The 25,540-nt window shown below is 35.2% G+C and overlaps 2 protein-coding genes and 1 long non-coding RNA gene across 3 annotated transcripts in view; 2 read left to right on the forward strand and 1 right to left on the reverse strand.

Annotated features, from left to right (window-relative positions):
• LOC308650993 (protogenin B-like) overlaps window positions 1–3,086 on the forward strand; it is a gene marked incomplete at its 5' end in the record, with an annotated part of 4,988 nt that extends 1,902 nt beyond the window's left edge. Inside the window, 3 exons of the mRNA XM_081297619.1 lie at window positions 562–681; window positions 778–1,021; window positions 2,949–3,086. Of these exons, the coding sequence (XP_081153745.1) occupies window positions 562–681; window positions 778–1,021; window position 2,949 (365 nt within the window). The 3' untranslated portion in view covers window positions 2,950–3,086. The remainder of the gene's footprint in view (window positions 1–561; window positions 682–777; window positions 1,022–2,948) is intronic.
• Window positions 1–9,624, reverse strand: part of LOC308651001 — an 11,418-nt gene extending 1,794 nt beyond the window's left edge. The window contains exons 1-2 of the long non-coding RNA XR_014022459.1: window positions 9,478–9,624; window positions 3,124–3,287 (exon numbers count right to left, since the gene is read on the reverse strand). This is a non-coding gene — a long non-coding RNA (uncharacterized lncRNA). The remainder of the gene's footprint in view (window positions 1–3,123; window positions 3,288–9,477) is intronic.
• Window positions 6,480–23,930, forward strand: MYOT (myotilin). Its single transcript, XM_081297607.1, has 10 exons — window positions 6,480–6,635; window positions 9,636–10,199; window positions 13,379–13,553; window positions 14,423–14,524; window positions 17,194–17,243; window positions 17,822–17,954; window positions 20,486–20,693; window positions 22,294–22,459; window positions 22,963–23,096; window positions 23,305–23,930. Exons 2-10 carry the CDS (start codon window positions 9,847–9,849, stop codon window positions 23,475–23,477), a joined length of 1,494 nt encoding a protein of 497 aa, XP_081153733.1. The 5' UTR covers window positions 6,480–6,635; window positions 9,636–9,846; the 3' UTR covers window positions 23,478–23,930.
• Window positions 23,931–25,540: the final 1,610 nt, after the last annotated feature.

The following is a 25,540-nucleotide window of genomic DNA, read 5'->3' on the forward strand; positions in this document are numbered from 1 at the left end:
TTTATGCTAAGCACTAAAGCTACAGAAACATAGAAGTCAAGGAATAAAGTGCTTTTGTTTTGATTTGGTTTGGTTTGGTTTGGGGTTTTTTGGTACTGAGGATTGAACCCAAAGTTACTTTACCACTGAGCCACATCCCCGGTCCTTTTTATTTTTCATTTTGAGACAGGGTCTTGCTAAGTTGTTAGGGCCTCACTGAGTTGCTGAGGCTGGCCTCCAACTTGTGATTCTTCTACCTCAGCCTCCCTGCTCACTGGGACGACAGGTGTAATTATCATGCCCTATGTAATCCCGGCTTTCAAAGACCTCATTCTAAAAGAGAAAACAGACATGTCTGAGAGTCCAGGAAGAAGAACTATACAGGGATTGTTTTAGATTGTATTTTTGAGATTTATAGTCATAAGCCTGCTCAGATGGCAAAATATCTAATTGGATAGATTTTTTTTAATTCCCCCAAATCGATTCCGAATCACCACTCTCCCTGGTATCATCCTAAGTTTTGGTTTTTGAACTTGGAGCATCCTAATGTACCAATAAAGTTGGATTTCTTTCCCTTAACAGAGGAAGTCTGCACCTTGATCATCACGGAAGCATTTCCTGAAGACTCTGGGGAGTTCAAGTGCATTGCAGAAAATGAGGCTGGAACCGCAGTTTCGGCAGCCAGACTCTTTGTTTCCCCAGGTAATTACCCTTCGAAATCTCCTTCTTCCAATTCAGCTTTGAGCCAAAAGAAAAAGTATGTTTCTATCTTAACTGTTGATTAATTATATTTTTCAGAAGGAAATGAAGTAGAAAAATCTAAGAGTTCTCCCAAGTTTTCCATGAGCAAATTCTCTCCCAAACTGGCCCCCTTCCCCTGGGAAAATGAAGGCTACACAAAGGACAAAAATCCAGACGATACCCCAATAAACCTTATGCCATCTAATCCTGAACCAGCCACTTACAATGAACGTGAGATCCAGGAGGTGAAAAGGGATGTCTGCACCATCAATGGAAATTCCCCCGAGGTACAACCACAATGGTAAGGACAGACAGACCTAACGTTAACTCCTTCAGCAAAACCCTCGGTCCTGTAGGTCTATGGTGACAAAGCACCTGCCCTTGGGGAGCTTGCATTCCAAGATGAATCACTTTATCTTTGTCAATCCTCCCTTGACATCCGGTGCACCTTTACCATGGTATCCCAAGTCTCGCGCTTACATGCACTTTTAAGAGACTTGTTGAAAAACATTATTAATGCTGAAATGGCACGAGATATTAAAGAATTAGAATCTTTTCCCCAAATAGAATTCAGTGTCCCATTTCAATATAAATACTTAAAATATTTTGTGATATGGATTTCTTCATTTTCAATCTTACAATAAAGAGAGAATTGTTCTAGGGTTTAAAGGATAAATGCAAAAATGAAGAGGTAATTCAGTAAGTGAATTTGCCAGCCAGATTATGTTTAAAATAACACAATTCACCATATTTTGACCAGTCCTCACACCAAACACAACACAAACCTCAAACAAAAATACTGATTTAAAGAAACCAACCTAAAAATTAGTGCACATTTTAAATTTAAATTTTGTTTTAGCAATATTTAACATATGACACTAAATACTGCACCAACCTAAATGTTATCTTTAATTTAAACACTTTTAAAAACTTAATATATCATCATACTTGACTACTAAGTATAACTAATTGTGGCCTCTGTTAACCAGAAAATAAAAAGATAATAGAATCACCAGGCACCTGGCACATGCCTATAATCCCAGCAACTCAGGAGGCTGAGGCAGGAGGATCACAAGTTCAAAGCCAGCCTCAGGAAAAGCAAAGTGCTAAGCAACTCAATGAGACCCTGTCTCTAAATAAAAAACAAAATAGGGCTGGGCATGTGGCTCAGTAGTTGAATACCCCTGACATGAGTGGAATATTTTACCTGAGTTCAATCCCTGGTGCTCCCCCGCAAAAAAAAAAAAAAAAAAAAAAAAAAAAAAGATATTGAAATCCTTTTTAAGAAAATTTTTCTTGGGTGGGTGGCACATGTCTGTAATCCCAGCAACTCTGAAGATTAAGGTGGAAGCTTGGCATGCTCAAAATAAAAAATAAAAAGGGCTGAGTATGTAGCTTAGAGGTAAAGTACGTTTGAGTTCCTCCAATCCAAGAAAGAAAGAAAGAAAAAAAGAAAGAAAGAAAGAAGGAAGGAAGGAAGGAAGGAAGGAAGGAAGGAAGGAAGGAAGGAAGGAAGGAAGGAAGGAAGGAAGGAAAAGAAAAGAAGAGAAGAGAGAGGGAAAAAAGAAAAGATTTCTTGGGTAGTATTTAGGTCTATGAGGTAAGAGAAATATATCATGTCTGATAGAAACAACTAGAGGCCATCTGCTTCAAGTTTTTAATTCTACAAATGACACAAATTGCAGATCAGCTCATGTTGTCGAGAGCTCCTTCCTCATGTTTCCATGACCTTGGGATACATACTTCAAGTTTTCCTTGCAATGAAGACAGTGAGGGACTTTGGACTTGGAAACTAATAGACCCAAAACAAAGTATGTGAACATAGTAGGGACTCAATAAATAACAAGAGGAGTGGGAAGTGGCTCAGTTGCAGATCACTCGCCTCGCTTAAACAAGACCCTGGGTTCAATCCCCAGCACTGCAAATATAAATAAATAAGTGGTAGCTATTACTTTACTACACTAAACATGCTCTCATTGCATTGTTTTCTTTTTAATCAGGAACAATAGGTCTCCAGTAAGGGCCCATGACTGTGGTTTCCGGGTTAGTCTCCAGGAATCACTCTAGCTTCTGGTATCTCTAGTTGCCCAAGCAGTAACTACTTTTATAAATAAAGATTCCTGATGGGGTCCAGGAAGAGTGAGTGGGTGGAACAATAGATAAGACTGCAATTTATTCAACAATCATTTATTAACCACATTCTATATGTTTGTCTGTTTTTGTGCTAGACTTGCCTTGGAAGTTGGCCAATACTGACATCTTAAAGGTTTCTTCATGAGTATCAGTGAGCCTTTAAGGTTTTAAAGGCATTGAATTTGTAAGATGGTATCTTTTATGGGAGATTACCATCTTTGGTTGTTGTTATTATTTAAGGATTGTTAAATGTAAAATTGTACATTATACCTGTAATCCCAGCAGCTTGGAAGGCGGGGGCGGAGGATCGTGAGTTCAAAGCCAGCCTCAGCAATGGCAAGACGCAAAGCAACTCAGTGAGACCCTGTCTCTAAATAAAATACAAAAGAGGGCTGGGGATGTGTCTCAGTGGTTGGGTGCCCTGAGTTCAATCCCTGGTACCAAAAAAAAAAAAAAAAGGAAAGAAAAGAAATATTGAATAGCCATTTGCATATTGAAATTCTCTGATAACAAAGTGAGACATGAACTTCTATTATGTATTTATTTATCTATTTATTTCTTTTATAAAATCATCTGTGGAGAAAACTATTGATTAAAATTTCCATAGAAGCGAACAAAATTTTCCTGTCTACTATGAGCTATACTTTGCCAATCAAAAAGATAAATAATTAAACAGCCCCTCCTTCAGAAATATTTAAATCTGGTTGAGGAGGTATATTGTGCCCATAGGATAGTCTGTATATGACTTCCCATTTCAAGTCCCTCACCATCACCTTGTTTAGGTTGGTAAAGCAGATACTAGCTCCATTTTCAATTGGTTATTAAAGATTGAAGTTCAAGCAACTTGACTAAGTGTACATAGCAAGTATGTGGTAGAATATTCCCACTCCTGTCTCTAAAACAGATTATAAAAAAAGGTAATATGTCAAGAAAGCTTTAGAACATTAGTCAAATTAATGTTATTATCATTTTTACTCTTTGATGCCAAATTCAGTGGAGTACATTTTCATTTCTTGCTTGAGAGGATTATCAGATCAGGTCAAATGGCAAACTGGGTATTTCAAATTATAAATGCCATCAAATGGAGATCATTTTACTCAACTGACCCAATCTTCAGGTCACCTGCCTCAATCCACCACCTTCATTGTTTTGAACATTTCTTCTTCTATAAAAGTCAAATTCCTTTTCACTATATCTCTGTGCAGAATCTCAATAACCATAATAAATTATGTGTACCCTGAAGTAAATACAATTTCATTAATTAGTCCTTTCAGTTGACATAACAGAAATGATCTTTATCATGGACATCTGACTATGACTTTAGAAGTATCTCACAGAATCAATCTTTTTTTCGAATATACACTTTACATTTTAAAAAACAATAATAGCTATATATAAAGAAGAGTGAATGACAGCTGAATAGTAATCCTGTTTCCTCTGACAATAGGTCAAGGAATTCCCCTAATCTGCAGTAGGGAAGATTTCAATGAGATAGTAGGGAATAACCACATTTTGTTAAGCATTGGATTGATTTTTTAGAGTCCCTAACTGATAACTTAGAAAAAGAAATGAAAACAGTTGGAATAAGGTTCACCCACTTGCTATCTTCCTGATTCTTTTCAGTCTTAGGATTCTAAGATTTTTCTCAAATAGATAAAAGCAGTGGGTATTTTTCTCAAATAACCATTCATATGGCCACATTTGTGACAGAACTTAAAACACAATTCAAAAAAGTAAACAATTCATTAAAAAGTAGAAAAAAACAGACTCATAATATATTATTAAATGTGAATCCTTAACTGTTAAGAATGGTGTCACAAAATACACCTAAATCATGCCTTAATTCCCTTATTATAGGAAGAACACTAGCCTTGATGAACACTGGAGGTGACCACATGTATTACATTGCAGCCCACATTATATCTTGCAAACCCCTAAAGATAAGAAGAGGCAAATATTGAAGGACAAAGAATAACCAGAACTGAAATTCTTCCTCAATTATAGTATTTTTCAGAATCTACTATAATTGGGGATTAGCAGTTTTTCTGGCCATCTTACCTACTTGGCAAGTGCATTTCAAATTTTTTGTACTGAGAGATCTAAAATCTAATAGCTCCTCTTCCTTACCCTCATCAAATCCTGTTCTCAGGCAGAACCAAATGGCAGTCACATATATGACATTTAAAATACTTAGAATAGCATCTTATTCATAGTAGATGCTGTTATGTGTTAGCTATTATTATTTCTATGTCACTTGCATCTCATTTTAATTTGGATTGAAAGGTTTTGTTCCTGTTAATGGAATTTGAAATATCAATGAGCAGATGTGGAGAAATATTTTGGGAGATTCCTGAAATAAGACTTTGTAGGCAGCCACCTACTCATCAAGTGTAGCATGCTTTCTCTACTAAGTAATGGCTGCATGCTCAGGCAGTGATTACCAAACTTTCACTGAGTATCAAAGGAAGGAACCCCAACATGGTCAGTCGTGATGAGTTTTACGTGTGTTTTAATGTGTTCAAACATCTATTTGTTGGACTTGAAGGCACGTGGTAATTAAATCCAGATTGGAGTATCTACCTGTGAGGGAGAGGGACTGAAATCATTAAATGGAGATAATTCTACTCCATTGGCCTGATCCTCAGGCCACCTACCTCACTCCACCATTTTTGTTGATTTGAAGGTTTCTTCCATAGTTTTTTTACTTACATGTGTAAAAAATGAATAAGTAAAATTTCAATTAGAAAAAAAGGAAGTCTAGGGTTGGGGCTGTAGCTCAGTGGTAGAGCGCTTGCCTAGTACGCATGAGGCATTGGGTTCGATCTTCAGCACCACATCAAAATAAACAAATAAAATAAAATAATAAAGGAAGTCTAAATGCTATAATGGTCTCCATGAGAAAAATAGAAAGGAAACTAACTGTTGGGAGAAAAGAGAGAATAAAAGAGAAAGAAAGGAAGGAAGGAAGATTGACAGCCTGCATAGATTGCTTATTTGTTTGGTTGTTCCTTAAATATTTCAAAACTCTTTTAGAATAAAAGTTGTAAGTCAAAGGGGCATACACCAGACAGATTCAGAAACTTGCTTATAAAGCTAAATTATGTTTTCCCATCTGCCTACTTTCCCAGTGACATATCAGCATGACCCTGCTCTTCTGCCTCTGCCCAGACCACACCTCCTCTTTGAACAAACTGCTTGAATCAAACTCCACCCTCACTCTCATTAGGCAAGTGGAAAAAGAGCTTTCAGATGAAGAATGATGCAATACAAGTCGATTTGGAACCAGTCCACCACTGGTCTTATCACTGGAGAAGTTTTACTAGATAGAAAACCTTATCTTAGAATGCTGTTTTTCCTTTAGTTCTCGTCTCTTCAACAGGGAAGAATCCAAGTCCCCATCACAGTAAATAAATTGAGTTTTCTTTACACTTTTTCCCATTTCCCAATTTACTGCTCTTCCCCCGACAGAAGCTTGCTAAGCTCATAGTCAAACTTCGTGTCTAAAATAAAGAGGCCTGCAAGAGAAGCTCATGTAATCCCACTCCTTAAATATCACTAAGACATCTGAGATATTGTTTAGATTGTGGACTCTTACTTTGATATGCCAGCATAGGTAGATGGACAGGCAAGCACATCAGATGTCACTGTTTGGCAGCTGATAAAAGTCAGTGGTGCTATAATACTAAGCACAGAGCCACTAGATTAGCCCGTGAGGGAAGGAGATGCCTTTTCCTTCCCTTCAATAGTGGGTTAAACCCAGCTGGCAACTTCTGGAACCACGGGTAAGTCCCTTCTTTATTCATGCTACAGTTTGGAGTTTTGCTTTTGTTTTTTGTCCAAATCAGAGGGATGGGTCCAAAGACAATCTGCAGTTAAAAAGTCTGAAAGTCCCAATATTAAATCTTTGTTTTATAAAGATTTAAAGAGAAAGTAACCTATTCATTCCATGGAAACTGGAAGGCATTTATACAAAGGTCAGAGAGAAAGATGGTTGTGTGTCATTATTTTTAAAGCATCATTTTTCCTTGAAACGCTTGATCTGACTGCAATTGTGATGATGTCCTATGGTCTCAAAAACCCTCCCCCTATCTTTCGTGCAGTCTCTGCTCTATTAGAAATATTTTTAATAGTTAATATTTTTAAAATATTTTAAGTTAGTATTTTTTAAGTAGGAGACTATTTTATTTATAAAATCTTTGAATTGACTCAACAATACTTGGAATAAAAGAATACTGTCTTGTAATCAAACCTCTGATAGAATTGGATTGTTGAAGAGTAACTACAAATATAAAAAAAAAAAAAACTTTTGGAGTTATCTGTATAAGTATTTGCATAAAAGTTTATTGAGACATAGATAAAATGAAACTCTTAAAAGATCATATTTTTAACTGAGCTTTAAAAAATATCAGAAATTATGTAGGTCCATCCCCAAAATGTACAAGATAGTTGACATTCTTGAAACCATATGTTTAAAAAATAAAAAGAGAGAGAAAAAAAATGTATGTAAAGATATTCTGAAAATAAGTGTAAAGAAAACTAGGAAACTCTTTTGGGAAAATATGTACTGGCTATTTGTTAAATAGTTTATTCCTTGTTACTTGAAATGAGTTACTTGAATGAGTCCAAATAATTTATCTACCCAGAAAAGAAATTAGGAAATAAACTCTAGATTCACTTCTGCAATGGAGTGAATAAACCCGTAACTACAGAACGACTTGCCTTAAAATAGAAACCTTTTATTTGAGGAGACTGACTTAAAGCCCTCTGGATGTTTTCCCCCAACAATTTAAAGGCCTAATTTAGTTGATTTCTATAATGTTCTCTGGTTGAAGGCATTTGTGTTCATAAACTTTAAATTAAGGAATATAAATCTTTTAAGTGTCCTCTTTCAAGAGACTCTTTTGCTTGACTATTTAGTTGTATTTTATTCTTTCCTAAAAATACCAGTTTTAATTTAACTCTAAGCTACATATACAACCTTAGAATGAAGTTGGTTTGATCTGGAAAAAATGCTAATACTGATATTTTCTTTCAGTTTTAACTCAAATAATTATAAGACTTTGTTTCAATGATGATAAACAATTTGGTTGATTTTTTTTGGTTAAAAGTTTGATTTATCATTATCTTAGTATTGTTTCATACTATGTGAAACAAACCAAATGTACTTTGAATTAAATTATCTGATATTTTGAATAAAAATAGGGTCAATGTTACAATAATATATATGGCTAATCTTTGTGTATTATGTCTATTTATAATCTTGCTTAGATTTTTCATAGTAATGAAAAAAATCAGCAGCAAATATAATCCTACAAGGTTTTGTTGTTGTTTTGTTTTGCTTTTGTGTGTGTGTGTGTGTGTGTGCTGGGGTTTGAACCCAGGACCTTGTGCATGCTAGGCATGGACTCTTACCACTGAGCCTCATCCCCAGCTCTAACTGCTATTAATCAAGTTTACTTTTAATGGCAAATAAATAAAAAGATAAGAATCTACTACTGTAGGAAGGCAAGAAGGCTACTGCAGAGCCAAGTAAGGAAAATAGTATCATCTTTTCCAAGGACAGACTAACTTCTTAAGTGCTTTCCATCTCTACTTCCTATTTGCTATTTTAAAAGAATAAGTAAGAGAAGCTAAAACCTTTCCAAAATTAGTCTAAAAGACATCCTAAACAAGTAATAAAAGGTAAAACTTTAAGTGAACATCAAGACCAATAACTAGAAAGTATAATCTATAAATAACAGAAAAAAATTTACTAGTGGCTTTGGAATGCAGTCTGTAACTTATATACAGAGACAAGCATACACAAAGGCAATCCTTAATTACCATCTAGGTTAGCCAACTTGGAATTAAGAGGAAAGAAAGAGTGCACTGTAAGACTAAAAAAAAAAATCCACTTGAAGTTGATAAAAAATGAGTTGTAGATGTTCACCCTACTTTGTAAAATTGAGAAAGGGCAAAAGAATAAAGAATAAATATTAAAGTCATGTTCTTCATAAATGAAGCATATTGCTTCCCTTGTTTTACCAAGATATTGTTCATTAGAGACCATCAGGATATTAATTAATTGGTATATCAGAAGGACAATTAATCTGTTTAGATGAGCAATGGGAAGACTTCATACTGAACAGAGGCTTACCTTATATATTTAGCTGCTATTATTTATCTTTTTATTTATTTATGTTTTTGTGAAACTAGGGATTGAACCCAGGGCCCTGAACATGCCAGTCAAGTCTTCTACCACTGAGCTACGCTCTCAGCCCTAACTGCTATTAATTTTAAATCATAAAATCTCTATGGTTAATAAATCTTCAGCATCTGGGTAAAAGTTAATTATGAGATTATACACTTATCACACTGAGCATCATCAAATAATTTCTTTTTAAAAATAACCTCTTGGAGGGGCTGAGGCTGTAGCTCAGTGGTAGAGTGCTTACCTCACACTGTGAGGCACTGGGTTCGATCCTCAGCCCCACATAAAAATAAATAAAGATATTGTGTCCATCTACAACTAAAAAATATTTTTAGAAAACAACCTCTCGGAAAAAACAATTTTATGCTTTTACATTTTGAAGCCCCTATATAGGCTATTACCCAGGCAAACAAACACTAATGAATCATTTTTACCTATTCTCAGGGGGAAAGTCATGTGTGCAAAGATGCAGATAAAGGAAGGGAAAGTCCAGAAGCCAGAAAGTCCTACAACCTTAAAAGAAAAAAAAAAGTCAAATAAACAATATTGTTTAAATAAAAATTACAACTTAATTATTTTTTTCCTTTTGAAGGAACAATATTCATCAAGAGAAGCCCACTCTACCAAAGCCAGAAGCACACTATTCCCAAGATCCCAGCAAGGAGGGGCAGACCAAGGCTGCTTCTGATTTGTTAAGACCTTCCCTAATTCCAGACTTGCAGCCCCACATTCAGGACCCCGCCTTTCCAGGAACAAATCATTGTAGTAATAACTTGCCTTCATCTTCCATCTGCCAGCTAAGCATGTTTAACTACGAACGTCCAAAACACTTCATCCAGTCCCAAAACCCATGTGGCTCCAGACTGCAGCCTCCTGGACCGGAAACATCCAGCTTCTCTAGCCAGACCAAACAGTCTTCCATTATGATCCAGCCCCGCCAGTGCACAGAGCAAAGGTTTTCTGCCACCTCCACAGTGAGCTCTCACATCACCATGTCCTCCTCAGCTTTCCCTGCTTCCCAGCCGCTTGCTGGCTCCAACCCAGGCCAAAGGGTTACAGGCACCTATAACCAGTCCCCGGCCAGCTTCCTCAGCTCCATATTACCATCACAGCCTGATTACAGTACCAGTAAAACCCCTTCCACTGTGGAATCCAAGTAAGTGATTTTTTATATATATACTGTATGTACAGTGAACCTGTATCTGAGGTGCTTGGGGGGAGGGGGATGGATTGCAATTCATTCTGTACTATGTAAAAATGCAATGTGACCTTACAGTCTCATCCCATAATCCTCCTAGAACACATTGAACCAGAGTACTGGCAACAAGAAGTCAATCTGATCCTTTCTCCAGTGTCCAGGCTGAGCTGAACTCAAATTACCTATTACCCCATACTATTACTTACCTATTAGTTTCCATCTTAAAAAAAAAAAAAAAAAAGAACAAGATTTCTAACATACCCAAGAACAGTGAACTTTTTGTTAAGGTCTAAGCTAAGTCTCTCTTGCTGTAAATTTAATTCCTCTGGTCTGGGCTCAACTGAGATGAAGAACACCTGTCTACCCTTCTTCAGATAGGATTTCCTCTCACATAAGCAAAGGCTATTAAGTTTCTTTTCAGCCTTAGTCTTTTCTTCCTATCCATTTCCCCCTCTAATCCTAAATATCTATTTGGCTCAAAGAATTTTAAATTAACAATTTTTTTTAAAAAATCTGGGATTCAGACACTCACATGTATGAATTTTGTTTACCATGAGCAAAAGGAAGGCTTGTTATAGGTGAAGACTTAGGACTTTAAGGCTTCCTTTGGAAATTAAAACCATAACTTGTTTAAATTTGTTGGGTGATCTAAATCCAGGGAAAAATACCTGCAGCCTTAGGCAAGCATGTACTATTTCCACAGCCTAAGACTGTCCTAGGAGAACCTGATATGAAGAAGGAAATGGTGGTTGGGCTTTTTTTAAAACATGAACTGAATACTTCATGCTTATGCATACTTAGGGCTATCAGTTTTCCTATTTCTTGGCTGGCTAGGACGTCAGAGAATTCAATCAGAGGCATCTCATAAATTGTCTTGTGAATTGAATATGTCTTGTTGTAGGCATATTGACACATTCCCTGAAACTCTTGCTAATTTCTATCAGTCTTCTCTAAAGGCTAATTTTTCTGGAAAGTCTAGTATTGGTGACAACATTGGAAACCTAATTGAACCGAGTACACACATTCAACCTGCAAATAAACGTTTTCCATATTTCAAAAAATAATCAGAGAAACCAAAATCACATGTTAGAATCATACGGATATTAGGCTAAAACATTTGAAATGGCTGATAGTCAACTGTTTTTGAGCTATAAAAATGGCATTCTCATAGACCTGACCTAATTTTTTTAAAAATTGTTTTAGTTGTTGAAGAACCTTTATTTTATTTATATGTGGTGCTGAGAATTGAACCCACTGCCTCACACATGCTAGACAAGGGCTCTACCACTGAGCCACAACCCGAGCCCTGACCTAATATTTTTGAAGGATGCCTTTAAGAATTAAGAGCTCCTTGCTCTCTTCCTCCCCAAATTCCATCATTCCCATATCATACATCGTAGATCTTTCTTGGTTACATTTACCCAGATAATCATTTTCATCTATGTTTAAATCTAAAATAATCTTTCCTGACTATAATGTTTCTCTTAGTCAAGTCTTTCAATTCCATTCCAAATTCCTGCCCAGGAAAGAAAGTTATAAAACAAATATTCACAGAGGCTCAATCATGTACCCAGCTCTGTGCACAGACCTAAGAAGAGAGGAAGAAAGACAAAAATAGAGAGAATAAGAAAGAAAGCCTAGGAGGTCTCCAAACCAAAGATCAAAGATCCAGCTTTAGCTGTTCCATTTTCAGCAACCAGAGATACCTCTTTTAATCTTCCCATAGCTACATGATACCCGTTCTGTGTTCAGCTGTACAGGGTGGAAAGCCCTGGACCTTTGAACATTAGTGCACAACTCCCTCATTGTTATGATGGGCTCAAGTTTGCTCTGTCTTCGAAGATAATCCCTTGAATTCTGACCTAAAGAAGTTTGAAAGCTTTATTTAGCTTTTCATTGGTAGGAAGCCTGTAAGCAAACATTTCATTCAGTTAATCAAATCACACACAATAGAAATTGAGAGGAATTTCTAAGTATTCCTTCTTTTAAAAATGTGCTTTGTAATATTCAACAAGTGCCACACTTGCTCAATGATTCAGTTTTCTGATCTGTAACAAAATTAAGGGTTGGGCTAATTGGTGATAGAAAATCAGACTCATAAAGCTGTGTACAAATAAAATATTAGTTTATAAATAGGAACAGGTATCAACTGTTAACACTCAAGCCATCTAAGCTGGAAATTATGGGAATATTCAGTGAATAAAGTATTTGAGGTTTCAGAGATATCGGTGATTCTCAGGCTTGCTTTTGTTAATCCTCCAGGATTTCTAAGAGGTATCATGATAGTCTGAAAATTAAAATTACCTAATTCTAATTTGCTTTAACAAATGTGTGATTTTTATGAAGATGGCAGGCTGGTATTAAAAAACACACAATAGGCTAAATTTTCAGACAGCTGGAGTAAATTGAGATCTATATGACGAAAGGAATTGTGCAATTTTAGCCCAGGAATTCAATCTGGAGGGGGCAAAAAACCAAAAATTTCACTGTTTATTTAAACACTTGGTTTGGCTATTAACTGAACAAATCAGACTTTAGTTAAGGATTAATAGAGTCAAAATAAGAAAACTGAAATGGAAGGAGGGAAAATGTACATCAACAACTCCAACACATAATATCTTGAGTACAATGAAAAACATTCACTCAGTTGACAATATCTCCTATGCCTGTGCTTAGTGAATATAAAATGATACAATGATAAGTAATAAGACACCTTTTTTTCTTCAATCTGTTTACAATCTAGTGATTCCCATAAGACAGCTTAAGTGAAGTCTTGCTCCACTGGGAGGAGCTATGTTTCCATTTAGCCCAGAAGTTTTTTTTAATGATCCTTGTGAATATTTGGACAGGAACATGTCAGAAAACAGACCAAGGTTGTCACATTTGTATAACTAGGGAACATTCATTATGATATGGCAAAATACTCATTAGGGCAGTGGCCAGTTTTCCCATGAAGGAATATTTGTGGGCTAGTCCATATTATTCTGCATGAAATATCCTAATTTCCCATATATTTTGTGTTTTTAATAACACTAGTAGTTCTTTGTGGTGCTCTCACCATATCTGCAGATGACTTACAAAATGAAGTTGATTCTATTTTTTTAAATTTTGAAGTTTTCTTCTTTTTCCTTTATAAGCTATCAACAATCTTCGGTTGGTCAACCTGTAAATGCTAAGCCATCCCAAACTGCAAATGCTAAGCCCACACCAAGGACTCCTGACCACGAAATACAGGGATCTAAAGAAGCTTTGATTCAAGATTTGGAGAGGAAGCTGAAATGCAAGGACACCCTTCTTCATAATGGAAATCAAGTAAAGATGTCTATTTTGTACAAAAGACCAATTAAACTATAAAAATTTAATTTCAATAAGAAAGTTATTTCTGTCTCACAAATCTTTGTTCATATAAGCAACAAGGAATAGGGTTATCTAAAAAGAAGGAATATTTGTGGGCTAGTTCATATTATTTTGCATGAAATCACTGATTGGTTTTCAATAGTAAAAGAATAAATCTAATGAAAAATCAATCTGAATGATTTAATGAAAATTTTGTTTTAAGCATCACCCTCATAAAATGTCTGATGGCCAAATAATGAATAGAAAATGTTGTCAACCCAACTTCTTCATGTTCTTTGTTATATAATATTGATGGATAAATACATCAAGCTATAATTTTTATGTAGCACAGTGTACATTGGTATTATCACTGATCTTTGAAACAGTGCTATCTCCTTTTAATCCAAGTACATTTAGCATATCAGTTGCACTGGTATCAATCAGAAGTGTGTACAATCAAATGATCAGTGATTTCATTTAATAAAAATTTATTTTTGAATGTGAAGTTATACAATACTATATTTTAAAAAGGAGGAGACTAGAATATGCAAAATAAGGAGGAAAGGAAAGATTTCCCCCTTACTTTGGAGGGTCTTATCTAAGGGTGATTATGCCTGTTTTTCTTAGGAGCAAATAGAAATCCTACAGGAATCTTTATTAGACGTGAGAGAAATAGTACAAAGATGGAAAATAATGTTTTGAATGGCTTAAAACATAAAATCTATAATTCAATGGACAGAACCATGCTTCTTTGAAGTTCTGACTTACAGTAGTAGTTTTAAGGTAAATCTGTTTGAATACCTTGTAGTAAATCTGATGCTCATCTTCTACTGACTTCTTTAAAGCGACTAACATATGAGGAGAAGATGGCTCGCAGATTGCTGGGACCACAGAATGCAGCTGCTGTATTTCAGGCTCAGAATAGTGATGCACAGGATTCACCACAGGTAAATTAAAATAACCTTTATCTGAGTGAAACTTTTTTCTTTCTTTCTTTCTTTTGTTTTTTAGATAGGTTCATGCTATATTGCTCAAGATGCCTCAAATTCCTGTGACTACAAGCACAGATCACAACACCCAGCTTAAAGCACTTTTATTCTGTGCAATTTTTAAATGTCTGCCTTTCTAAATGCTTATAAACAGCACTGAAAATAAAAGCCAATCACTTCCATTCTCCATTAGAATATACAAAGGCCATCATGGATGGTGAGTGGGTATAGGTGCGGGTGTGAAATTTTACCACATTTTCTGTAGTCCTAATGTCTGCAGATGAGCTGACATAAAATCAAAACACCAGGCTGATGATATTACTTTTTATCTGGAAATTTAGGAGTCAGGTAGACCTAGGACTCTTTCTACAGGGGCAGAGACTTTGTGTTGTAAACCTTTAACAGGACAAAATTTAAAGCTCAAAATAATTAAAACCTTTTCTCATAAATGTCAATCATCTCAATGTTTTAAATTATACTCCTGGTACTAATGAAATGTTCAATTCCTTTTGTCATGTTCCTGTATTTAAAACAAAACAAAACAAAAAACTCTTACAAGTAATGACTCTCAGATTAACAAAAGAATCCTTTGCACGAAGAGGTTAATTTTACAGAGGGCATAAAACAAATATCCCATAGGATTGTGTCTGATCAATCTGTTTTTAATGATTAACTTAACCTAAAGGAAAATATACAGTTGAAGAAGCAGCTAGACAAGTGCTCTACCACTGGGCTACATCCTCAGTCCTTTTTGTTATTTTTATTTTGAGAGGGGGGGTCTCCCTAACTTCCCCAGGCTGGCCTCAAACTTGGTGATCGTTCTGCCTCAGCATCCTGGGTCACTGGGATTACAGGCCTGTGCCCCAAGATGCACACATCTTCCTTTTATAATTAGCACTAATGCCCTACAGAAAAGTCCACAAGAAACTGGGACCCATGGGAAGGAAATGGGAAACTCAAGAATTCCAAGCTTCCAAGTATAGAAAATTGAAAATCAGGTTTTGGTTTCTGTTAAATGCAATTAGACCTATGAAAAAGGATGAGCACGATTGAATGAAGAAAAAAGTAAACATTGACAATAGAACTTATATTTCATCTTGGTGACTGCAGTTTGTTCATTCATTAATTCAGCATATTTACATGGAACACCCATTAGTTATTGGGCTCCAAACTTGGTGCAGGAAATTACAAGAATAAGACACAACCCCATCTGTATAGTAGAAATTACTCAGAGCAACATTATGTGGATGACAGTTTATCTTATAAATGCACAGTATATTATTTCAAGGGTGAGAATCTATTGTTTTCTCATTCATTCATTCATTTTTTAAAACCTTTAAAATGAAGCCAAAAGTACCAGAAAAAAAGAACAATATAAATATCATTTGGAATCAGAAAAGATAACTCTTACTTCAAATACTAAACCTAAATAATACAAAATGTCATCAAATTATGGTACAACAGAAATACTTCATCTCTGAATAAAATATATTCAAACCAGAGCCAAAACAATTTGAATAATTTTTAACCAAAAAAAATTATTGGATTTTTGGATCACTGAAATGAATAGTTGTTTTGACATTTTAAAGAACCTTAAGCCTAGCCAAAAATTGTTAGAGTTGTTAAGACTTGTTTAAAAATGACAAGACAGGGGCTGGGGTTGTGGCTTAGTGGTAGGGCACTTGCCTAGTACATGAGAGACACTGGGTTCGATCTTCAGAACTACATAAAAACAAATTTTAAAAATAAAGTCATTGTGTCCATTTATAACTAAGACATATTAACTAAAGAGATTCATCCCAAAATATATTTTTTATATTGAGATTTTCTATGCTCCCATATGGATTATTTCAGGTATTTATTTGGACAAGGACTGTATATTTCACTGCTTTTTATCTCCCACTGTTCCAAGAACAGTAAAATACACAAAAGTGTCCCTAAATAATTAATTAATTATATTATAATTTCCATCAATTTCTGACTTTTTTCTCAAACAGAAATAATTTTCTGATACTTGGATATAAATCCTAAAAGATATTTGCTTAAAGTAAATATATCTTTATTAACAGGAAGTTATCCATGCTGGTTTTCAAAGCTTTCTTTTACAGTTTTACACCTATCTCCAATGGCAACCCATAGGACTTTGTGACACGAGCTATAAAGAGAAGTATTTTCCAGTCTAATGTGTGTTTACTGATGTTGGTGCCACTTTTGAGCAGCAGGCATAAGACCCTGTATCTATTGCCAACAAAAGTGACTTCATGTCTATTCCTGTTTTACTAAAGGACAATCTGTCCCATGTACTCCCATTTCAAACACATCAGGGGGATCACATCACCCTTTGTCACAAAATAGTTATGTTAAAAAATGAACCCTCATCAATCCCAAGTGTAGCTAATTTTTATAAATAATACCTGTTAAATAGTACTATTTATTGTAGGCATTTCTTGCTAGAGTAAGAAGTTTGTAGTCTATTTAAAATGTTTAAAAATTGAATATGTAAAACTAACCATGACTGTACAAATACAGCCAAATAGACAAGTTCTTTTCAACTACAACTGCTTAATTCTGCTTCATGTTAAGCTAATACCTGTGTGTTAACATTCTCACTATGTTTTGATTTCAAGCATCACAATCCAGAACATGCACGACTGCAGGTTCCTACATCACAAGTAAGGTAAAAAAAATAAAAATAAAAAAAGTTTAACATTTTTGATGTTTTGCTACCTAGAATATTTTTAGCTTAAAAATGTAACATTTACAAAACCCTCAAGTTTACTACTTTACTTTTTAAAACACAATGTGAATTTTCTCATGTCAGAGATGATGAGCCAAAATTTTATATTAATAGTAATTAAATTTTATATTAATACTAAGTAGAATTAATTAATTAATATTAATCAGATTTATATTGAGGAAGTTTTTTTTTAATGTTTTGGTAATATAGGCCAAGATTATGTTTTCTTGTTAAACAACTTTCTCATGACAATGAGAAGTTGTCCAAATTCTAATAAATCTTTGCAGATGATAAGAATAATCTGTGGAGTACTCGTAGATCAGCTTCTTCGTTAATTCAAGGCAATCATTTCCTGCAAAAATGTACCAAATGTTTGAATTGCTACCATTTCTAATAGTCCAGCCCATTGTTACTATACTAACAAATCAAACAGTAGGTTCTGGGCTTTCAAACTTCATGACCAAACTATACTTGCATGACAACATTTATGCATTGTTATTATTAAAATGTTTTTGTAGAAGTAGATCATCCTCAAGAGGAGATGTGAATGATCAGGATGCAATCCAGGAGAAATTTTACCCACCTCGTTTCATTCAAGTGCCAGAAAACATGTCAATTGAAGAAGGAAGATTCTGCAGAATGGACTTCAAAGTAAGAGAAGAGTTTAACATTCTGGGGGAAAATTGACCATGAGATACCAAATTTTGAAAATTATATTTTCTTCCTACTGTATAGCTTGGTACACAGCTTGAAAAGTAGAGTATGCTCCACTATAGAAATCAGAATGCAGGAGCCTCAAAAGGCTGGGAATGGAACCACCATATGACCCAGCTATAACACTGCTTGGTATTTATCCTAAAGAATTAAACTCATCATACTATAGGAATACACGCATACCCAAGTAGCACAATTCATAATAGCCAAACTATGGAACCAGTCTAGGTGTTCATAACTGAATGAATGGATAAAGAAAATGTGGCATTTATATATAATGGAGTTTTATTCAGCCATAAAGAAGAACAAAATTATGTCATTTTCAGGAAAACAAATGGAACTTAAGAATACTATGTTAAGCGAAATGAGCCAATCTCAGAAAAAGTCAAAGGTTGTAGTTTTTCTCTCACATATAAAAACGAGAGAGAAGAAAAGCAGGTGAAGGAGACAGAGTTCTCATGAAAATAGAAGTGAAACAGTAGAGTAGAGGAAGGGGACCAGAGAGAGGGAGGAGAGGAGGTAAAAGGGAAGTACAGGGGAATGAAATTGTATGCATATATGAACATGTAACAACAAATCCCACTAATATGTATAATTATGATGCACCAATAAATATTTTTTTGGAAAGACAAAAATTCCAAAAAAGAAAAGGGAAAGACCGGAAAAGTAGTACATATAAATATATAAGAGCACAAATTCTGGAGCTGAACTGATATGAGTTTGAATCCTGACTCTGACTCTGCCTCTTTTAAGCTGTGTAAAATTAGACAAGTCACTTAACTGCTGTCTTAGTCAGCTATTTCTTTGCTGTGACCAAAAGACATGACAAGAACAATGAGAGAAGGAAAAGTTTATTTGGCACTCATGGTTTCAGAGGTCTCAGTCCCTAGACAGCCAACTTCATTGCAGCAGGCCCAAGGTGATGCAGAAGATCTAGGCAGAAGGGTGTGACAAAGGAAAAGCAGCTCTGGACATGACAGGAAGGAGAGGGGAGGTGGGGGGAAAGGGAGAGGGGAGGTGGGGGGAGAGGGAGAGAGAAGAGGGGGGAGATTCTCTCATCAGAGGCAAAATGTATACCAAAGGCACATTCCTCAGTGTCCTCCAGGCACACCCAACCTCCCTACAGTTACCACCCAGTTAATCCATTCAAGTGAATTATGCACTGATATAGGTCAAAGCTTTTGTAACCCAATCATTTCCCTTTGAATTTTTTAATTTTTTAAATTTGTTCTTTTTAGATACACATGACAATAGAGTGTATTTTAACACATTATACATACCTGAAGTATAACCTCCCATTCCTGTCACTTTGAACTTTCTTGCATTGTCTCAGATGTGAGTTTTGGGTGGAATATCTCCTATCCAAACCAGAACAACTACTCTGTGCTTTTGTCTCCTCTTCTGTAAAATGGGAATGACGAAGACACGTACCTTATAAACTTATAATGATTAATTGAGTAAATAGGTATACTCTATTAATACTCTATATAAACCAAAGGTCTCATAACAGTAGGAATTCTAAAGTATGATGCAGCTCTAATTCTCCTCCATCAAAAAATTTAAGCCACCCTGCTTTCTATTGGCCTAGAAGAGGTGTTTATTTTTTTTTAAGGCTAGAACAGCTCTTTAGAAAAGGCTACATTTTTATTATTCTCATTTTGGAAATCTTATTCTTAGAAAATGCTTTTTTCAGATTTCTTATCAATAAAAGTTAGTGTTGGGCTGGGGATGTGGCTCAAGCGGTAGCGCGCTCGCCTGGCATGCGTGCGGCCCGGGTTCGATCCTCAGCACCACATACAAACAAGGATGTTGTGTCCGCCGAGAACTAAAAAATAAATATTAAAAAATTTCTCTCTCTCTCTCTCTCTCTCTCTCTCTCTCTCTCTCTCTCTCTCTCTCTCTCTCTCCCCTCTCTCTCCTCTCCAAAAAAAAAATGATTAAAAGTTAGTGTTAAGGCTTATCCAAAAATATTTAGCAAACTGCCGTTTAACAATGTAGCTGAAGAATGCTGTTTTTAAAAAGTTACTCATTCAAAAAAATAAATAAATAAATAAATAAATAAAATAAAAAGTTACTCATTCAATCAACAATTAGATAAGTGCCTCTGGGACTTCCTTTGCAGTCACATTCAGCCAGAAAAGCCATACGACTTCCATATTCCTTGAGGAGACCAACGTAACATAAATTAATGTTGTCAATATATTAATTAAGATCGTAAAGAGCTTGAGGTTGTATATGAAAGTTAGATGGGACTTGAGCTAGTCTGAAAATAACATATTAACTTCATGGGTTTTAATTCCACTCTTTCACTTTTTAAAATTACAAATAACTTTTCAAGCTCTTGCTTTGCATTTTTTATCACAAACCCACTCAGATACTGAAATTGTTAAAAATTCCTAAGTGGACAAGTGGGTTCCCATGATGCCATACTTTTAAAATTCTGTCATGCCCTGTGTTTTTGTTTCTAGGTGAGTGGCCTGCCGGCTCCTGATGTGTCATGGTATCTAAATGGAAGACCAGTTCAGTCGGATGAGTTGCACAAAATGATAGTATCTGAGAAGGGTTTCCATTCACTCATCTTTGAAGTGGTCAGAGCTTCAGATGCAGGGGCTTATGCATGTGTTGCCAGGAACAGAGCAGGGGAAGCCACCTTCACCGTGCAGCTGGATGTCCTTGGTAAGACTGAAGAGACCCTTCAAATCCAGCAGTACAGAAAAAGTATTTAAAAAAAGAAAAGAAAAGAAAACCCCAGAGGAATTCATGCTCCAGGTTGATGTCTACCCAGCCTAGAAGAATGCCAATTTTTATCTACAAGAACAACAATTTTTAAAAAGACATTTTGAGGGAAAGTCAGTGAAATTAGAACGACAGATCTACCATCAAAGCTTTTCTAGAAAAGAAATCATAAAATTTTAGACAGACTAAATTTGAACCTATCGGGGTTCAAAGTAAAAACTTTATATTATTTATTTGGTCTATAGTCTAAAATGACCAACCTGACTCATGTTATTACAGAATTGTCATAAACTATCATAATTTTAAATGAGTTAATGGCAATATTTATTTATGCTGGAGATTGAACCCAAGGATGCTTTACCACTGAGCTATATATCTTTAAAAATTTTAGTTTTAAAAAAATAAAACTTTAAAAATTTTATTTTTTATTTTGAGACTAAGTTTCTGAGGCTGACCTTGACCTTGGCGGTCCTCCTGCCACAGCCTCTCAAGTTACTGGGATTATAGATGAGTATCATCATACCTGGCTAAATGGTAACTTTTCTAGGAAATCAGTCTCTAATTATAACAAAAATATATTCACTTGTTTTAGTAAACAGGCATGACAAAACTTATGCCTCACATTTCTTTTTGGTAGAAGAGTTCTTAAAAAACTCATGGTCTGTTTTACAATGTAAGTACTTTAAACATACCATATTTAAAATGGTTTAAACTATGGTATTATCATATATGGGATATTTTGCCTTAATTCACTGTTTATTATATAGAATACTTGATCAGGTTAAAAGACAGACATTTTGAGTTTGTATTATGTCAAAATTAAATAAAAATCTTTTAATATTTTTCTATAATAGTCTGAAAAGGCCTGAAAATCTAAGAGAAAATCTAGTGACCTAGGAATAAAACATAATAAACACATAATTCAAGTGATTAAACTTTGGGCAAGTCTATTTGTGCTGATGGCTTCAGAAATTCTGTATTAGAGCTCAAAGAGACCGTGGCTGGCATCTGTCCAGTCTCCTCATTTCTCCTTCAGAAAAGCCAGAATTACAGTACTCTACCATCACTTTTTCCTTCAGTCATGTGCTTCACAAAGTCATAATAATTACAGATATTTGCCTATTTTTTTAAATTGTAGTTTTAAATGAACAGAATGCCTTTATTTGTTTATTTTTATGTGGTGCTGAGGATGGAACCCAGTGCCTCACACATGCTAGGCAAGTGCCACTGAGCTACATGCCCCCAACAGAGAAGATGAACCCAAGTCTAGAACTATTACCACCACGCATGCTACTTCCCTACAGATCAATGACTTAAATTCTTTGAATAAAACATAATTATAAATTCAGTGAGTCATTATGTTACAATTAAAGAATTCAACATCATGAAATAGTAATGTATGTTGTAGCATTTTAACTAAAACTAAAAAAGTTTCTAATTCTGTTGCTGCTTTTAAAAACTTTAATGTCAACATACACAAGTTTGATTTAGATCATTTTATAATATTCCAAACACTTGATTTTTTTTTATTAATGTGTAGCAAAAGAACATAAACGAGCACCAATGTTTATCTACAAACCACAGAGCAAAAAAGTTTTTGAGGGAGAATCAGTGAAACTAGAATGCCAGATCTCAGCTATACCTCCACCAAAGCTTTTCTGGAAAAGGAATAATGAAATGGTACAATTCAACACTGACCGAATAAGGTAGGATAAGTATTTCTAGATTTGCCTAGAGTTGATTTGGATGAATACAGTTATACTTTAACATACATTATAAATGGCATGCAATTATAGTCTCAATTTGTCTAATTTTTTAAAATGCATAAAGAAATGTAATGAAAATTCATTAAGTTAGAGTCCACTAATCTGAAATTTTAAATAGCCTAGGATTTACCTTTGTATTAATAATGAAGAAAGATGGATGAAGGAAATATATAACAAGATGAATGGGGATGGCTTTTGTGTGTGTGTGGTGCTGGGTATTGAATCCAGAGTTTTCTACTTAGTAGGTGAGCAGTAAGCTACACCCACTGGTGACATGTTTAATTCAAGAAAACCAATAGCTATTTGGCAATGATCAGATACAGCCTTGGAATTTTCGACTATTTTTCTTCTTATTAGTCTGACTTGGTAGGTCAGAGACATCCTTAAACTTTCACCAAAAAAAAAAAAAAATTAATTCCTATATTTGTTTGTTGTTCATTTAGCTTATATCATGACAATTCTGGGAGAGTGACTTTACTGATAAAAGATGTAAACAAGAAAGATGCTGGGTGGTATACGGTGTCTGCAGTGAATGAAGCTGGGGTGACCACATGTAACACGAGATTAGATGTTACAGGTAAGTCGCACTATCGACCCCAGCGCTAGAAAGAATCTAACCAGGAAGCTTTAATAAGAAACACCAATCTCAGTATAGTATAAATCCTAAGGGACTTTCCCCATAATCATTTTTTTTTTCTTGAAAGTCTGATTATGAATACCAAGTGTAACTGACTTACTTGTTTAGAATAGGTTTTCTGAATTAACTTTAATTTGATCTATTTCAGCCCATCCAAACCAAACACTTCCAGCTCCTAAACAGCTTCGTGTTCGACCAACTTTCAGCAAATACTTAGCACTCAATGGGAAAGGTTTGGATGTGAAACAAGCTTTTAACCCAGAAGGAGAGTTTCAGCGTCTGGCAGCTCAATCTGGACTCTATGAAAGTGACGAACTTTAATAATTTTACCAACATTGGAAAACACCACTACACTATTAGTAATGCATTTAATTACATTTTTGAAATAAACCCATAGCTGTTTTAACAGATTATGGCTTTAACTAGGTAATATAAGTAATATACATTCATAATATTATTTATCCTTTGATTCTTGCACATTCTATCTACTTCTCTGATTTGCAAAGCCAATGGTAAATCTGGCTATATGGATTTGTACTGTAGAAGACAATCTTAAAATGTGGGAACTTAACATTTAAGTCATATACAGTTAAAACTTACAGGTTATGGATTAATAACTTTTAAACACATTGACTGTTTGCATTAAGGTTTACTGCTAATGCTTCCTACATAGTCTTACCTGTTTTCTCTTGTAGGAATACTAACATGACATAGATTATCTGAGTGTTCCATAGTTTTATGTCAAAAAAGAATAAACTTCAAATAGTTAAAAAAGACTGTCTGTCTCCTCTTCATCAAAGTATAGATCTTCATAATAAAAATCAGCAAAAACTACAAATAATCAGTTCCAAAAGGGCAACAGTACTATTTCCTAGAACAGTGTGAAATTCACGGCTCCTAAAAGTGAACTGGACTTTCCATGGCTTATGTTTCAAAGAAATCACAGAAATTTAAATCATGACTGAATTTCTCCTAGATTTGTAATTTTGTGTTCACAGAATAGGTCTCTAATCTTCTGAGATTTTTGTATCCACAGAGTTTAGTGGGATAAAAGTTTCTGAAGATAATCTGCCTAATTCTTACATTTAGTGTAAATGTGAATACCTATATTTGGGTTTTTCCCCCTCCCACAATTTCAAGCTCAAATAACCTATTATATTAGACAACACAATTTTATTAGTCTCTGAGAGTCCAAGTATAGGAAAGCACGAATTCTTTTTATTAAACAATATTAAACTCAGACAATAGCTTTCTCTTGCTCAGAGGCCTCTAGTCCCTTGGAGGTCAGGCCTTTCACTTGGCCTCTCCTGTTCCTTTCATCAATAATAGTTTTTGCCAGTCACTACTGCGTGGCCTGGTTTTGCTTTTTATCTGTACATAAAACAGTGTTTATCAACACCACACTCCACTTCTTTCAGGGAAATAACAAAAGTGTCTTTATCTTTTACTTTCAAAACAGCTTAGTGGTTTTCTTTGCAGCCTCCCTAGAGCCTTTGGAAAGAATTCTCTTTTATTTTCCATTTTACCACTATAAGAATCCCTCCTGTCTTATATCCTAGAAGGATTTGGGCTGCCTTAATGTACAGCCAAATTTTCTTGATCTTTTCTATAGCTTGTTTACAAACCTCATCTTTGCAAATCTGGGCCAGGTGTGGAACCCCAATCCCCAAGGACCATTGTTTTTGCTCACTCTTTCATATAACCACTGGTTTTGTTTGGTCTTTTAAATCTTTTTTTTTTAATATCTATTTTTAGGGTTTTTTTTTTTTAGGTGAACACAATATTTTTATTTTATTTGTATGTGGTGCTGAGGATTGAAACCAGTGCCTCACGTGTGCTAGGCAAGCAGTTTATTACTTGAGCCACAACCACAGCCCATAGTCATTTAAATCTTGTTTTGGTTTTTAAATCTTGTTCAGAGCTGGGTGAATGGAGTGGAAACTATTTCTGGCAACACCTCTTGTTTAATAACAACCACTTCTTGCAAGTAGCCGCAGGACGAGAGGTCATGGTAAGGCATAAGGGCTTTGGTGTTCAGTACGCTGTGCCCTGACTTTGGGTAAACTATTTTATCTCTCACCACCTCAATTTCTTCAGGCCTTTAAATGAGGACAAAAACTCTTAATGTTTCAGGGAGGTGGATGTGAGACTAAACAAGGTAGTGAATGTGAAAGGTACTCAAGAAAGAGAAGCCTGTTAGAATTAATCACACAATTTTTTTAAGCTCTCAACTGGAAGTCGGTTTCCAAGGTGGAGGGAGGAAGTACTATCCAAGGGACCTTCTTTCTGCATTCTCTGGCATTCTGTTATACTATGGGGCTGCCAGGAAAGGAGCTTGCCCAGGATGCAGATTCAGTCCTGGCTAAATTGGAGAGTTTGCTAAG

The sequence above is a fragment of the Spermophilus citellus genome (assembly GCF_964194105.1).
Source record: "Spermophilus citellus genome assembly, chromosome: 1".
Lineage (NCBI taxonomy): Eukaryota > Metazoa > Chordata > Mammalia > Rodentia > Sciuridae > Spermophilus > Spermophilus citellus.

Coding starts and splice junctions, on each gene's coding strand:
- MYOT (XM_081297607.1), top strand. CDS start 9,847: ATGTTTAACTACGAACGTCCAAAACACTTCATCCAGTCCCAAAACCCA. Junction 13,554..14,422: donor TTCTTCATAATGGAAATCAA/GTAAAGATGTCT, acceptor ACTTCTTTAAAG/CGACTAACATATGAGGAGAA. Junction 14,525..17,193: donor ATGCACAGGATTCACCACAG/GTAAATTAAAAT, acceptor TTTGATTTCAAG/CATCACAATCCAGAACATGC.